The sequence below is a fragment of the Monodelphis domestica genome, chromosome 7 (assembly GCF_027887165.1).
Source record: "Monodelphis domestica isolate mMonDom1 chromosome 7, mMonDom1.pri, whole genome shotgun sequence".
Classification (NCBI taxonomy): domain Eukaryota; kingdom Metazoa; phylum Chordata; class Mammalia; order Didelphimorphia; family Didelphidae; genus Monodelphis; species Monodelphis domestica.
Genome location: NC_077233.1, coordinates 210,395,343 through 210,412,978, shown reverse-complemented (window position 1 = coordinate 210,412,978; position 17,636 = coordinate 210,395,343). Strand labels below are relative to the sequence as shown.

The window sequence follows — 17,636 nt, the reverse complement described above, 5'->3', positions numbered from 1 at the left end:
GGGGTAATATTCTAAACCTTCTATTACTTGGCACAGGGCTCTCTGCACACAGTAGTGGTTTGTTGAATGAATGGATGATCGAATGAATGAACTGAAATAGTCAACGAGTGAAAGAATGAGTAAATGATGTGTGTGGACCAGTCTCTGTGTTTCAGAGTGTAAGCTTAGATCAAAACGCTGAGATAGGTCGATGGAAGCTTTCGGCTTGCCGTATTCTTCGACCTTTTCACCTAACAGGAAAGCGCTCTACTTCTCAATCACTCTCGGGAGGGGTCTTCTAAAAGGGAGAAAGATAAAGAGAGCAAGTGCATACCGGCTCAACACTCACCCCCACTGCACATGCGCCACTCAGGGACGGTCTCAGTACGAAGGCAACCCTGCTCCGCGCGCATGCTCATACATCTTCCCTTCCCCCTTCCTTGGGCTCCCACGGTCTGCGCAGACGGTCTGCGCAATCTTAGGTGGGCTTGGAGGCCGTGCAGCGCAGGCGCTGTGCCCATTTCCGGGATCCCTGTCAGCCGCTCCCTCCCGGCCTCCGTCTTCCTCCCGCCGCCCGCCGGAGCTTATTCGCGTCGACTGACCAGAGTCCGCGAATCCTCCGCTCCGGGGCCCGTCCGCACCCTCCCCATCCCAGGTAAGGGATGGCAATCAACTCTTTGCTCATCTCCTGACCCTGTCTGCTTTCGTCCCGGGGTCACTCGGCCCTTTCCCAACCCTTGGTTCCCTGGGACCCGGCTTAGGCCGCTGGGGGCGGGCAGACCCCGGCCGCTGGGGGCTGAGAGGGCGGGGCGGGGCGAGCCTCCCTCTCGTTCCCGCCCCTCCCTTTCCCGACCCCCAGCCCTGAACTGAGGCTTGGGAACTGTAAAAAAGGAAGCTCCTTTCATTCTTTTCCACTCTGGAGATGCTCTCCTTCTTTGTTTTTTTTTGCAGCGGGAGCCCCCCAGTACCGCTACCCCCACCACACACACACACACACCTCATCCCCTCCCGGCATCCTTTGTTCTTTAGCCCCTTAGGTCGTGTTGGTCCATTTCTTCCAGCCAGAGGTGAGACGCCTTAAGCCCCTCCACCTCTGCGGTGGCTGGGACTGGGCGTAGGTTATTGTCCTGCTTTACCTGCCTCGCCCGTCCCTGAATTTCAGGCGTGTCCTCGCTTCTTCCTAGTGTGGGGAGAAGATAGAGGAGAATTGGCCCAGATGAGGAAGACTCATTAAATCCCCTTTTACTACCTTCCTTCTCAGGGCAGCTACCAGCCAGATTCCTAGGCATTTTAACTGACCAATTAGAACTGAGGAAACGGATGACCATGACTATACCTTAGGTTCATTTTTCTTTCTGGTCTGTAGCTTGTATTTTTACCTATGAGGTGGTGGAGGAAGAAAGGAGTTTAGAAAAGGACTCCCAATTAATACATTGAATAGGAGTTTCATGTGGTCTTCTGTAACTGGTGGGTGAGTGATATTGAAGCTAAATTGGTCAGGAAGAGCATTATACTGAGGATGAATCAGTTAAAGCCAACCAGAGAGCTGAGATATTATTCCAAAATCATAGAAAGAAAGGTTGGATCAGGGATCACATTTTCAGATAGGAAAATAAATGAGACTAAAAGGGTCAGATCCTCAGCATTTAATTGGGAGGTGATGTATAAAGTTGTTATCTTAAGTATGTTTCAAAATATTTTTTTAGATCTATGAGTAACAAATTCTGCTAATAAATATTAAGTATCTACTTTATGAGAGGGGCTGAAGATACAATGAATTTTTTTTTCCTTGAGGAACTTGTATTTTACAGGTGGGGTTCATCAGGTACACAAATAATTATAAATCAATTCAAGGTAAATTGAAGGGAATAGTCATTGTTTGGAGATTAGGGAAGACTTCACAGAGGAGATGGTACCTGATTTGAGTCTTGAAGTGAGACAAATTTTGAAGTAGAAACCAAGAGGGCATCCATTCTGGGCATTAGATTGTACAAATGTTTTATATCTCCATATCTGAATGACACTGTACTTAAAGCAAATTGTATATATGAAAAGGAATTTTGATTTCAATCTGTGTTCTTTCACCAACTAAAGGAGTATATCATAGGATCATAAACTTAGAGCTATAATGTTCCTCAGAAGTTATCTAGTCTAAACTCATTTTACAGTTGAAACAGACTCAGAGAGGTGACGTTTATTGACCAAAATTTAAAAGTATTGGGTGTCTGAAGATTTCTTCTTGAGTGCAGTGACCATATTTTATAATTCTTTGATCCTATATTGGGATCAGGGTCAGTTTCTGCATTTTTTGCATCCCTAGTGCTTAACACACATCAGTGTCAAGGATCTATGAGATGGTGTGGAAATATCACAATCTACATATAATTTGATTGATAAGTCTTAGAAAGTTGCCTGAAGTTTAGGCATATTAAGTGATATCAAAGCGAGGCATTCCCTAATTTCAAATCTAGCACCCTTTGGACTATTTAATACTGTCTTAGGGAATTTAGTGAATGTGGGTTGGATTTTTTGGTTAAAATTTTGAAGGTTGATGAGTTTATTATAGTAAATGATGAGTAATGGTTGTTGAGTTCAATAGGTTCCCCTTTCCTTTTTTTTTTTAATAACCCTTACCTTCTATTTTAGAATAGATACTAAACATAGGTTCCAAGGCAGACTAGTGGTAAGGGCTAGGCATTAGAGGTTAAATGACTTGCCCAGGGTCACACTTGGGAAGTGTCTGAGGCTAAATTTAAACCCAGGACTGCCTAGTTCTCTATCCACTAAACCACCTAGCTATCCTTCCCTGTTACTCTTAGCAGTTTTCTTCTGTTTTGCCATTTTGTTAAGAGAAATAAGGAGAAAAATTAATTTTAAAATTTCAGGCAAGGGTGACCATAATCAGATTGGATCCGTATTAAAGATTTGACAAAGGCGCAGTATGCTAATTTGTTAGGTACTTTCACCAAGACAGAACACTTAGGGGTTAAAGTGCTGTGTTTGGAACCGGGAAGTCCTAGGTTGTACTCCTTCATTCAGATATATGCCAGTTGTGTGATCTTGGGCAAGTTACTTAGTCCTTTTTGAGCCTTATTTTCCTAGTCTGTATAACAGTTTAGATTCTGTGAAATCCCTTTTAGCTCTAAATCTGTCATCTATGTGATCAATATTAACTAATAATAAAAATTAATTTAATAATTTAATTAAATTATTGTTTAATTTAAAGTGTAAATGGTGTTTTCCAGCACAACTATCTTCAGTTTGTAGCTAGTATAAAATTTTTCTATCTCCTAAAGCTAGGATAACTGAGACCCAAGGAAATTCTTACACCCTTAGAATTGCATGGCTAGAGCTCAAGTTTGAACCTAGGCTTCTGGCTTAAAAGTCCATTGCTCTTTTCAGTGTACCATACTGCATCTAGAGAGAATGCCAGTTATGGGGATTTTCTTGTTTTATAGTCTTAAAATGTAGTGCCTCCAGCATGAAAGTATGGTCAGATTGGAAACTTGGGTAATATGGCTGACTTAGATATAAACTTTAACATAATTATACCATTGTTTGAATTTTTTTCTTTGAAAAATTACTCCAGTGCAGTAATAAAAATCAGTGAAATTTTTTGACTTTCCCACTGCTGTTTATGACCATACACGAAATTATGCTTTTTCTTGTTTGGCATTCATATAAAGATAATAGTTTTCAGTCCTGTTCATAATCTTTCTATGTCAGCTTCCATAGAACATAAGCTCCTTGTGTGAAAGGTTTGTTTTGTTTTTCTTTGTATCTCAAGCTCCTAGAACATTGCCTTGTGCCTCGTAGGCGTTTAATAAATGTGTGTTGAATAGAATTTCAGTTAACAAATAGAACTTAAATTATTGTTCTCCACTAAGAAACTGTGGTGAACTAAATATCTTTTAATTGAGGAAATATTGAGATACATATATGCTATTTAATTAAACCTGAGCAAATTAAGTAGCTCTGATGTTTTAAGAACTATGCCATGAACATCTTGAAATGTTTTTCGAAACTCATGAATCAATGCAATTAATTTTTAAAACATTGGACTTTTTATTATTGATTTAAACATTTTTTTCCTTTTACATAACTGCCGGTTGCCTAGTAAGTTATGTAAAAACAAAATGTAAAATTCCTATCTTCATTCCTAGAACAGAATGTCAAATTTTGATATTTATTTCATAGCTGATTTCTAGATGTTTGATATTTATTTTACTTACTGGCTGAATGTTTTTATTCCTTATTGGCCTTTGAATATATTTACAAGTATCAAAAGTATTACCTTAAACCAAGTTTAATTTCAGTTTTGACAGCTAATCTTGCTATTAAAGGTAGCCTGGATAGAGAGCCACTATTGCATCTGACACATCCTGGCTTTGTGCCCCTCTACAGATCACTTAACCGTTTAGTATTCTAGGTGACTATCTAAGGCTATAAATTGTAAAGAAGGTGCTGCCCTGCACTGGTTTAGTGTTTGCATCATTAAGAAGTTCCACTATCCCCAATGAAATCTCAGACCCAGACTTTATCCTTTTAACAGCAAAATTTAATAGCTTTCAGGAGCAGCTAGGTGGCATAGTGGATAGAATGCAGGACCTAGAGTTAGGAAGACCCCTCTGAGTTCCACTCTGGTGTCAGACACTTACTAGCTGTGTCACCCTGGGCAAGTCACTTAACAGTTCCTCACTTATAAAATAAACTGGAGACAGAAACAGCAAACCACTTCATTATATTTGCCAAGAAAATCCCAAATAGGGGCAAGTAGGTGGCTCAATGGCTTGAGAGCCAAGCCTAGAGATGGAAGGTTCTAGGTTCATATCTGGCCTCAGAAACTTCCTAGCTGTGCGACACTGGACAAGTCACTTTACCCCCATTGCCTAGCCCTTATGCTCTTCTGCCTTGGAATCAGTAGAAGGTATTGATGGAAGATAAGGCTTTAAATTTAAAAAAATGTTTTTGAATCAAATGGAGTCACGAATATTCTGAAATGACAGGATGATTTCACTTTACCTCTATTTTCTTTTGGCCCTTCCATTCATTTCCTCTTTGCATCAAATTTCTTATCTTTCTTTTCAATTTTTACCCTAGGTTAGCAAGATCCTACTAAGATATGTCATAATTTAAGATTTCAATGAGTGTGACCTTTTGAAAGATATTATTTGCTATGGATTAACTTTTCAATTTAATTCACCAAACATAAGCACTTGCTTTATAGTGGAGAAAAATAAGTTTAAAAATTTTAAGCAAGTGACCATAATTCAAGGGTCAAGAACCAATACTAAGTGGTAGGGAAACTAAGATTTAAAAAATCAGGTAATATCTGACTTCTGCTGGGAATCAGGGGATAGGGTAGGGGTGCAGTGGTATGGAAAGCAGCCAGTGTTCAGAAAAGCATAATCCAGTATGTAGAGATTGATGAGAGAAATGGAGTACTGATAAGTACTCTAGAAATAGAACATTTTGGGAGGGGGTAAACTTGAGGTTGGATTTTAACCCAAAGATCTCTAAGTCATATACTAATTGAATCTAAGCATTTAGAGCAAAATTTTTAAAATCACCAAAACCAGTCCCCTCATTTTACAGATAATGAAACTGGGTTTCTGAAAGTTACCAATGATCCAATAGTAAATGAAGCCGAGTTTCAAATCCTGGGACTCCAAATTTTATGGAACATTTAAAGATTGTATTGTTCAAATGTCCATTTTATACATGAGAGAATTGTTCCACAATTTTTTTTTAAACGCTTACCATCTATCTTAGCATTGATACTTAATATCAGTTCCAAGACAGAAGAGCACTAAGAGCTAGACAATTGGAGTTAAGTGACTTACCCAGAATCACACAATTAGGAAGTATCTGAGACCAGATCTGTACCCAGGGGACTCTTGACTGTGGCACTCTATCCATTGAGCCACCTAGCTGCCCTTTGCTCACTGTCTTATAAAAGGAATAATTCAATCTATTAGTTATTTACTTATTATCCATTAATCTCTATGTCATTACCCAGGTGTATAATTTTGTTTTATGTAAGCTTAATTGCCCAAAGTTTGTCTACTAATCTAATAACCATGTAATAGTTCATAAAGTAGATAGAAATAGATTTTAAGTGGTATATAACTATCACAAATATTAATTTAGAAATATATTTGAGCATCCGAGGCTTCGGATTATTGTTTACCTATATTACTTTGTAGAATGTTTTTATTGATTTTTAATTCCTCAATAAACATGACTCACATCTTTCTATAAATGTTATCCAGTTCTGGAATAATCTGTGTAACAGAACATTCATTAATAGTCATCCTGAATAACTGAATAACTAGTGCTGATCTTGAACTACAGAGATTTTAATTTTTGAACTGAAGTGAATTTAACAAATAGGATCTGGCCTTGGTAAAGCACTACTTTATGACTTTTTAAAAATGCTTTCTTTTATCTTTATTTCAGCTTTTTCCCTTTTGAAAACACTAAGAATAATGTCCTTACATCAATTTTTACTAGAGCCAATCACCTGCCATGCTTGGAACAGAGACCGTACCCGTAAGTATATTATTCTCTTTATTTATTTATTCATTTATTTATTTGTTTGTTTGTTTGTTTATTTATTTATTTTTTTGCTTTGGTACTTTATCTACAGAATAGAATTTATTAGACATTTATGGGATTCTATGATAGGTTACTAAAAGATACATAAGAGTTATAGATCTTCAGAACAAGAGGTGCCTTAGAGATCATATAACCCAGTGATAGCAAAACTTTTAGAGACTGAGTACTCAAATCGCACCCTCGAGCAACATGTGAGCTGCCCCTTTACCCCAGACAAGGGAGGGAGGAAGCACTCCCATTGGGCTGCCAGGCAGAGGAGTGGGTGATGAGAGAAATGTTCTCAGGCAGGGTAGAGAAGGGGAGAGAAGCAGCCCCCTCTGGCACATATGCTATAGGTTTGCCAACACAGATAAAACCTAAATCTTTTTCTTTTCTTTCTTTTTTTTTATTCCCAGATTCTTACTTGGGCAAATCACTCTGAGCCTCAGTTTCCTTATTTGTGAAATTAGAGAATTGGCCTAGATGTTCTCTGGGGTCCTTTTTAGCTGTTAAGATTCTTTGATATAAGCAAAAACTGAAACCTAGGTCTCCATACCTGAAATCTTTTCTTTATGCTCCATCCCACTCCCCTTTTGACTTCAGATGCATATGGGGAGTCTTTTATTACCTGAGATTCTAGCTTTTCCACTTAGCCCAGAACTTTTAACCAATAATCTGGAGGCTAAGACATAGGGTTTATTTTTTAGACTCTCACTCAGTGAGGCAATGTGGTACTGAGTTTGCCTTCCTTCTCCTTTCCCCTTAGCCAAGAGTTAAAAGTGAGCACTTATTTCAGTTATTTAAATATAGAAATTTAAAGAGCATGTCAGTATTTAATATTTAGTACCTTCTAGATTTTCTGATTGTTTTACAGAGACTTAATACATGCAGTCTCGTCCTTATTTTCTTATCAAAAAATTATTATATTCATTTTGCAAAAGTACTTAAATATTTTAAGATCTGTTATTTCTAATGACTCAGGACAAGCTACTGAATTTAATATTTTCCACTTGGGAATTTCAGCTTTGTCAAATTTGTGAGAGTTATTTGTAGATAAAACCCAAGTATCTCGGTATGTAGAATCATTAGGTGGTTGAACTACAGCTTTGAATGGAGGCCTTGCAGATACTTCAATTGTGCAAAAAGGACCTTTATGTTACCCAATATATAAATAATTTGAAAAAACATGTATGATTATCACCATAGCTTAAACATATACAAAAATCTTAAAATCTCTATTGAAAATTTAAAACTGATTTTAAGAACCAATATTGAGAAATACCTTTGGCCAAATGAAAGTTCAATGCAACAAGTTTAACTTTAAGAAAAAATCAATAGAAATTAATAGGTGTTCACTTTTTCTCATATGTATTTTTAATAGATTTTGGTCTAGTTCAGGGGTTCTCCATTTTGAAATTGAAGCCTAAATTCAAGATCCATATGGGCTTTGTTTTTAAATGTTAACTTTTTACTTAGCTGGACCAAATTATAAGAATTCACTATTTGGTAAAAATTATTGGGAAAACTGGAAAGCAGTCTGGCAGAAACTATAGACCAATATCTTACACTATTTACCAAGATAAGATCGAAATGGATTCATGACGTTGCCATAAAAGGAGATATTGTAAGCAAATTAGAAGAAAAATGAACATATCACCTATCAGATTTATGAATGAGAGATGGATTTATGAATAAATGAGATAGAATGCATTGTGAGATATAAAATGGATAATTTTGAATACTTTATATTGAAACGGTTTTTGTATCAATAAAACTAATGTAAATAAGATGAGAAAGAAAGCTGTAAGTTGGGGAAATTTATAGGCAATTTCTCAAATAAAAGTCGCATATCTTAAGTACATATAGAGAATGTTTTCAAATTTATAAGAATAGGAGCAATTCCCCTAATGAAAAACGGTAAAAAAATATGAACAGTTTTTGGATAAAAAATCAAGCCTATATATAACTACATGAAAATATGTTCTAAATCATTATTGATCAGAAAAATGCAAACCGAAACAACTCTTGAGATATCATCTCACACCTATTAGATTGGCTAAAATGATAAAAGGGCAGAATTGACAAATGTTAGAAAAAAGGAGACAAACTGTGAACTAATCTAACCATTTTCAAAAGTAATCTGGAGTTATGCTCGAAGAGTTATAAAACTGTGTATATCTTTTGACACTGCAATGCCACTTTTAATTAGGTTTATTTCCTAAGGTGATTGGGGGGAAAAGGAAAGGAACCTATATGTCCTAAAATATTTATATCTGTTCTCTTTATGGTGGCAAAGAACCAGAAATTGAAGGGATACCCATCAAGTGGGGAATGGTTAAACAAGTTGTAACATATAATTAGATTTTTTTAAGATACCAAATTTTATTTTTAAGAAATTTTTTAAAAGTTTACTTTGGTATGGATTCAGACTCAATTCTTTTTTTCTAGAAGTAGATGGCATTTTTTATCATGAGTCCTTTGGGATGGTTTTGGATCATTATATTGCTGAGAGTAGCTATTATTCACAATTGTTCATTGTAAAGTATTCCTGTTACTTTATAGTGTTCTAGTTCTGCTTATTTCACTTTGCTTAAGGTCATGTAAGTCTTTCCAGGTTTTTTTTGAGCTCCTCCTGCTTGTCATTTCTTACAGCACAGTAGTATTCCATTACAATCATAGACTATAACTTCCTCAGCTATTCCCCCATTGATGGATATCCCTTCACTTTCCAAATATTTGCCCCCTTAAAAAGAGCAGCTTTAAATATTTTGTACATATAGATCCTCCCCGCCCCTCACTCCACCTCGCCTTTTTTTAAATATCTCTTTGGGTTACAAACCTAGTATTGCTGGGTCAAAGGGGCTGTACTGTTGTATAGCCCTTTGCACATAGGTTGAAATTGCTCCCCTGAATATATGAATCAATTCACAACTCCCCCAACAATGTAGCATATGATTGTGATAGAGTACTAGGTAATGATGAGCAAGTTAATTTTTAAAAACCATGGAAAGACCTGCATGAAATTATGAAGAGTGAAGTAAGCAGAACCAAGAGAACATTCTGTATAGCAACAGAAATATTATTTGAAGGATGACTTGTGTATGTCCACCTCCAGAGAAAGAATTGATAAATAGAAATAATTAAGACATAGTTTTGTATATTAAAAAAACAAAAACAAATTATGGTCATTGCAATTTGTATTCACTTTTTCAATCTTTAATTTAAAAAACACCCTTTAAACAAAATTTCTAATAATTTCAAAACAAATTTTAACTCCACTTTTTAAAAATTGCCTTTTATATTTATATAAAATTTATATAGTAATTGATACATTTTTATAATTTTATCTTTAATTATATGATCTATCATTATATATCATTTATATAGAAATTTAAGTTTTGCAAAGGACTTTATATACATCGTCTTATTTGATTGTTAAACAAAATACTGTTATTCTATATATGTTAAATTCTTTCTGCCAGAGATTGCCCTTAGTCCTAATAATCATGAAGTCCACATCTACAAGAAGAATGGGAACCAATGGATGAAAGCCCATGAACTGAAGGAGCACAATGGACATATCACAGGTAATAGAATCCTGTTGTGAGCTTATTGCCCCTGTCTCAAGAGAAGGCTTGAGTGTAAGATGAATCTACTACTTTGCCATATTTAATGTTTAGAGTTCTGTACTACTTATAGAATGTCTTGATAAATGAGAAAATATTATGTTGCTGATTTCAGTCTGTCAAGCATTATTTAACCCTCTTAGACCCCTAGCACTGTTGGTGCTGTGGGGAATATTACAGAAATAGAAGATTCAGTCTTTAAGAGCTTAGTAATTAGTTAGACATACATGAAACTTGAGAAGAAAAGCCTAAAATGAAAATGTGGTCAAGATCATTCATAAGTGTTAAGAGGAACACAGTGTTTCCTAAAAGACTTCACTGCATTTCCTCTTAGAAATTAAGAGTTCTGTTAGGATTTAGACCCAAAGGAAACCTGGAAACAAATAATTAAACATCTCCAAATCTCCAGTTTTTTGTTAGGCAGTGAGAGTAGAAGATGATGGCAGAATCCAGAAGTTAGAATCACCCTGTGAAGGTATGCTCCTACCGCTGCCCTGCTGCTTAGCTAGAGAATGATGTTTAGTAACTTAGGGAACATAATTTTTTGGAAGCAAAAAATATTAATTTTCAGGATTGTTTTATGTAATGAGCCATAAAATCACAGATTTAAAGCTAGAAGAAATCTTAAGACCATAGATCATAGTTTCAGAGCTAAATGTGGGAGTAGAAGAGGAAGGGCATAGGTAGCACAGTGGATAGACTGCCAGGCTTAGTCAGGTGGACCTGAGTTCAAATATGGCACCAGACACTTCGTATGACCCTGGGCTGCTTTTCTATCTTAGGATGGATATTAAGGCTGAAGGTAAGGGTTGTTTTGTTTTGTTTTTTAAGCACCTAAATATGAGCTTCATAGTTATTTAATCTAGCCTCCTCATTTTATAGTTAAGAAAACAAAGGCCCAGAAAAGGTAAGTGATTTTCTTCAGGTCATATAGATATAGATAACAGTGGCAGAGGCAAGATTTGAACTCAAACTTATAAGGATAGATCCTTTTTTATTTTGCTTCAAAGTTTGTCTGCTAAGAGCTAACTGTTTGTAATGATTTAGCTCGAACCATATAGACTTTATGTATTTTTGCCAAGAGTATGATGGTGTTTACTAGTCTTGTGTTCTCTCAATCCATCCCCACCGCCAACATTTTCATTCAAATAATAAAGGACCGCCATTGATTGACTTTATTATGATCATCTGACATTTCATCTATTATTCCCTAACAATGTTGGTAAGTTTCCATTACTTTATAATTGATTCTTTTTTTAAAACCCTTACCTTCTGTCTTGGAATCAAGGAATGGTGAGGTTTGGGCAGTTGGGGATAAATGACTTGCTTAGGGACCCACAGAAAATGTCCAAGGTCGATTTGAACCCAGGATCTCCAGATTCCAGGCCTGATCTAGCTGCCTTTTCATAATTGATTTTTTTTTTTAACCCTTGTCTTAGAATCAATACTGTGTTCCAAAGCAGAAGAGCAATAAGTGCTGGACAAAGGGATTAAGTGACTTGCCCAAAATCACACAGCTGGAAGTATCTGAGGCCAAATTTGAACCCAAGACCTCCCATCTCTAGGCCTAGTTCTCTATCCACTGAATCATCTGGCTGCCCCCTCCATAACTTTTTGTCAAATAACATGACCTCCTAGATTTAAAAAAAAATATGCTTTCTATAGCAGCCCTTTATGTAGTTTCTAAAATTCTTTTCTGAGCTCACACAGATTTGCCTGTAATCCTTACATCACAATCCTATACTTAATAGGGTTGTAATAATAATGTGTCCAATTGTAGGAAACATTAAGAAACTAAATAATTATAGCACTGACTATAGTTTTGATTGTTTACTTATATTGCCTTTCTTCTACTTGACTTTTCTTTGTTACATCTAGCCTATTTCATTTTCAGTTCTTTAGTCATTAAATTCATTGCTAACTTTCCTGACTAGCTTCATTGTGACCTAAGAATGATCAATCAAGTAAACAAACATTTATTAAGCATCTACTCTGTGCCAAACACTAGTTATACAAAGAAAAGAAAAAATAAATAAAAGAGTCTCTGCTTTCAGAGTGTTCATAGTCAAATGGGGGAGACAGCATGCAAAACAGCTATGTGACAAGTTATATCTAGGATAAACTGAAGATAATCAGCAAAGGGAGTTCATGAGCACTGAAGGGAACACAAGAACACTGACTATATTTTACTTTGGATTTTTAACATTAGAAATGTCTTTTTAAGTTAAAATAGTCCAAAGATGAAAGACTTAACAAAATAGTCAAAAAATGTGAACTATCCAGACATCCTTTTCCCCTCCCTCCTTTCCTCTATTGCTCTATTTTGGGGTCCTTTGTGCTTTGGCTGGTTTTTTGTTAGAAGTCTCAAATAGCATTTTTTTAGTTCTGAAGAAAATGTTATTGGAAAACTCTAAATATAACTATGGCAAGAGACCAAGGATCAGTCATTTTTTCAGAGATACTGACTAAAGAGCGGAAATACTCCTGTTGTGGCTCTTTTGAAACTAAAAGAATGTACATTAATACAAGGAAAGAAAGATGCCATTGCAGACTTATCAAAAGAAATGTCACAATTTTTTTCTCATACTTAATCTTTTGGGTTGATGCTTGATCTTTTTTTAAAAAAAAAAGAACACTCAAACTTATTGACCTAGAAGTAATGAGAAAGCTGGGGAAAAATGCAAGTCTATATTAGGAAGAAATGACAACTTTCCTTCTGCTAAGTGTTTCCTTTCTTCATTTCTTTCTTAACTCTTACTTTCTAGCTTAGAATTATACTAGATATATAGAAATATACTAGATATGATTCCAAGAGAGAAGAACAGTAAGGGCTAGGCAATTGGAATTAAGTGATTTGCCCATGGTCACACAGGTAGGAACTGTCTGTGGTCAGATTTAGCCAAATCTAACTGACTCCAGGCCAAGTGCTCTATCCATAGTGCTTCCTAGCTATTGGGGGGGGGGGCCCCCATTCTTCTTTTCTGTCAAGTAAATATTTAGAAAGTTAATGCTAATGTACATTATGGAGCATAAATGTGTAGGTTTGACAGTTACAAAGTTGGCTGTCATAGTAGAGGTGGGGCTAGATATAGAATAGAATAGAATAGAATAGAATAGAATAGAATAGAATAGAATAGAATAGAATAGAAATGCCTTAGAATAATAAAGAGCCAGAGAGAGATTTCCAGGAAGAAAAATATTTGTAGTATTTTTCTTCGAATATAAGGTCTTGGGGGCAGCTGGGTAGCTCAGTGGATTAAGAGCCAGGCCTAGAGATGGGAGATCCTAGGTTCAAATTTGGCCTCAGCCACTTCCTAGCTGTGTGACCCTGGACAAGTCACTTAACCCCCGTTGCCTAGCCCTTACCATTCTTCTGCCTTGGAGCCAATACACAGTATTAACTCCAACACGGAAGGTAAGGGTTTAAAAAAAAAAAGAATATAAGGTCTTACACTATCCACATCCAGAGAAAGAACTGTGGGAACAAAAACGCAGAAGAAAAACAGGATCAATCTTGTGGTTTGATAGGGATATGATTAGGGTTTTAATGTTAAAAGATCATTCTATTGCAATATGAATAACATGGTAATAGGTTTTGAACAATAATATATGTATAACCCAGTGGAATTGCTAGTCAGCTCCTGGGGGTGGGGGTGGGGGTGGGGCAGGAATCATGAATCATGTAATTAGGAAAATATTCTAAAGAAAAAAAAAGAATAAGATTATACTGTCTTAGAAAGTAGGAATCACCTGGAGTAGGGGGTATGGTAGAATGGTGGCAGGAACTCCTTGTACTTTGCATACTTAAAGCTTTTCAATAAAAAATTATTGTTTTTTGATTGGATCTTTGAGAGAAGGTAAAGGATCAGCTCTTCTATTCGACCCAGCTTCCTATTAGGATCACTCAAATATTTATTGAGTACTTACATTATTTTGGTGTGCTAGGTGCTGGTGGATAAAATGAGTTATAAAAATAAGAATATCTTACAGTTTACAAAACTTTACATTCTATTTGTATTGAGTTTCATCACAACCCTCTGAAATAGGCTGAGGGTTTTACTTTCTTTATTACCTTTTTTAAGGAAACAGTCTTAGTTGAGAGATTAATTAACTTATCCAAAGTAGTTGGAGAATCAGGACTAGAATTTTTTTTAAAAACCCTTACCTTCTGGCTTAGAATCAATATTTAGTCTCAGTCCCAAGGCAAATACTTAGTCTCAGTCCCAAGGCAGAAGAACATTAAGAGCTAGGCATTAGGGGTTAAGTGACTTGTCCAGGGTTACACATTTAGGCCATGTCTGAGGCCAGATTTAAACCTAGGTCTTCCCAATTCCAGGCCCAACTAGAATTTTTTAAAATCCCTACTCCAGGTTATCTTTGACTAGAATGAGAGTTTGTTTACAGCTTTCCTAATTGGAAAGTCTGTCCTATAACAATCATTCTATTGGATGTACAAAAAATGTGATTAAGTTGTTGCCAAAACTTAAAATGATTACCAGAAAAGAGATTATGCCTTTGTATTTTAATTTTTCACCAGAAATATACACATAAATTTAAAAGTATACATTTCCTGCTTTTCCCAGTTAGTTCTCATCATAGGATCATAGATTTAGAGCTTTGAGGCCATGAAGTCCAACTTCCTCATTTTGTAGGTAAAGAAATTGAAGTCTGAAGAGGTTAGTTATCCAAGACCACACAAATAGTAGATATTAAAGATGGGATTTGACCCAGTTATTCTGATTCCAAAGCAAATGAATGTTCTTTCCACTGAACCAACCAAGGATATGTAATTTGTTTATTACTGAGGTTTTTTGTTTGATTTATCACATTCTAGTACTGGAATAAAAGAATCCCCAATTACTATTTTTTCTTTTTTGTATAACTGTTCATCTTTTATGAATTAAATTTTTGTGTTGAGTAAATTGAAATTTGTTCCTTTTTCTTTTACTATTATATAATGCCCTTGCTTGTCTTGTTCCATTTTTTTTCTTTTTTTATATTTTGCCTTACCAAATACCATTACTGCCATGTCTGTTTTTTTTTTTTAAATTTGGAGTTTTCATGGTGTATTTTAGACAAATCTTTTTGTTTTAATCTAACAATATCCTTTTAGCTTAAAAGCATTTTCTGAGAGACACTATAACCTAACATGCTGGATTTGGAGACTGGAAGACTTGGGCTCAAATGTCACCTCTTACCAGCTGTGGGACTCCAGACTGATGACTGAACCTTTTTTCTGAGCTTCTGGCAACCCTTAAGACTTAAATTTTAGATTTGGTTGCAATCTATATCAATGAAAGAAATTCCTACATAAAAATGTCCTTGATGTTGGTATGTTTCCTGTAGATGTTATATAGATGACTTTTTTTTCCTAGAGCCATTATACAATTTTTAATAGGAAAATTCATTTTCTTCATGTTTATTGTAAGTAGTCAGATTTTTTTTTTCTTTTAGGAAAAAAGCTATACATGTGAGTAGAGATATTTAAGAAACCTTTTTTTTTTTAAGTGCATACTGTGTCTAAAACTGACACAGTCAACTTTTTGGTTTTTTTAAGATACTGATATGAAGTCTCAATTGTAGGTATTGACTGGGCTCCCAAGAGCGATCGCATTGTAACTTGTGGGGCAGACCGCAATGCCTATGTCTGGAGTCAGAAAGATGGAATCTGGAAGCCAACCTTGGTGATCTTGAGGATTAATCGTGCAGCCACCTTTGTGAAATGGTCTCCCCTGGAGAATAAATTTGCTGTAGGTAGTGGAGCTCGACTGATTTCTGTGTGCTACTTTGAGTCTGAAAATGACTGGTGAGTAGTAGTATTTAGAAGGAATAAATGAGAACAGATTTGTAAAGTTGTACATTCTGACCTATTTTTGCATTCTATATGGTATGCTGAGGCTCACATGTAACTGTTTCTCGAATTGGTATAAACTCTATTAAGATATTTTGCTTTACGAGTTATGTATGCATAGATGGATCAGACCACATGTAACCTCTCTCAGCAGAACCGATCATTTGTGTATTTTAGGCTACATACTTTTTTCCAATCTCTAAAATTAGACTTCTGTTCTCTTTCATCATTCTTTTCAAATTACAATTTTATTACCCTGATGCTATTTTTTCTTATTCTGTTATATAAATTACAGATTTAATTATACTCAGAGGCACATAGAAATGTTAGTATAGCTTCCCTTTCCCCCCACATCTGTCCTCTCAGACTTCTAGGATTAATTTTGAATTGTTTTTATTAAGCAATTCTGAGTTAATATAATATTCTATTTGTCATCTTATGATATAAACTATCTCAATGGAAATCCACTAGACTCTTGGAAGCCTAATTGTGAATGTTGTACTTTATAAATCATTTGAAACCAATCCAATCAAAATACAGAAATTTATTTTATGTCTAAAGAACTTATTTTAACTATTTCCTCCTGTTTGCTTTGATAAGAAAACAATCCTCTTCCATCTGACACACATTCAGATATGGTGGTAAACATACTCCAACTTGGAAGTGGTTTGTGATAACCTACTGTGTTTGTGTTTCAGCCAAAATGATCAAAATGTACTTTCTACAGTTTTGCCATTTCTCTTCAGGCATAATGAAATAAGGGAATTATCTTCTTTTTATAAAGCAATAAAACTTTCAGTTTGCACTCATTGGGATGAAACCAGGCTGAGTTATAAAATAAACTTTAAAAAAGATTTAGTTTTCTTTCTTTCAAGCACAATGAATAAAACATTCTCTCTGAGGAAATTTGTTTAAATGAATAGATGAGAATTACTTGTAATTGGCCATCAGTTGTTTCTGTGTAAATTGAGAACTAAATTTTTAAGGGCTTAAAAATTTTACTTAGATAGCTTAGAGATAGTTCCCCATATATGGTCTTATTTTCACTATCAATTTGCATAATAAACCTTTGCATTTCTTTGCATTCCTTCAGAGAGAACCTTCACAACTCTGGTGTAAATGTTCACAAATTCCGTGTGTGTGTGTGTGTGTGTGTGTGTGTGTGTGTGTGTGTGTGTGTGTGTGTGTTTTAAACCCTTACTTTCTGTCTTAGTAATTTAGTAATAACTATTAAGGCAAAGGGGTTAAGCTAGGCAAATGGGGTTAAGCGACTTGCCCAGTCACATGGCTAGAAAATGTTTGAGGCAGCTTTGAACCCAGGTCCCCTTGAATATACTCTGTGTGTTTTGAATAAATGAGATTTTCTAACTGAATAAAAAAGGTGAAGGAAGTAATTTGAACATCCTCTATTTTTTAATTTCCTGTGCATTCAGAAGCTTTTCCTCAATTGTAAAATAGTATTTCACAGAGTCATAAAATGTTAGAGCTAAAGAGAATTTAGAAGTCATTTAGTGTAATTCCTTAGTTCAGAACAGGTGATATTGATTTGTCTAGACCATAAGAGTTAGTGGTCCAAATGAAGA

General features: G+C 35.5%; 1 protein-coding gene across 1 annotated transcript in view; it reads left to right on the top strand.

Annotated features, from left to right (window-relative positions):
- Positions 1-262: 262 nt before the first annotated feature.
- Positions 263-17,636, top strand: part of ARPC1A (actin related protein 2/3 complex subunit 1A) — a 41,344-nt gene continuing 23,970 nt past the window's right edge. The window contains exons 1-4 of the mRNA XM_001363598.5: positions 263-634; positions 6,439-6,531; positions 10,059-10,163; positions 15,786-16,008. Of these exons, the coding sequence (XP_001363635.2) occupies positions 340-634; positions 6,439-6,531; positions 10,059-10,163; positions 15,786-16,008 (716 nt within the window). The 5' untranslated portion in view covers positions 263-339. The remainder of the gene's footprint in view (positions 635-6,438; positions 6,532-10,058; positions 10,164-15,785; positions 16,009-17,636) is intronic.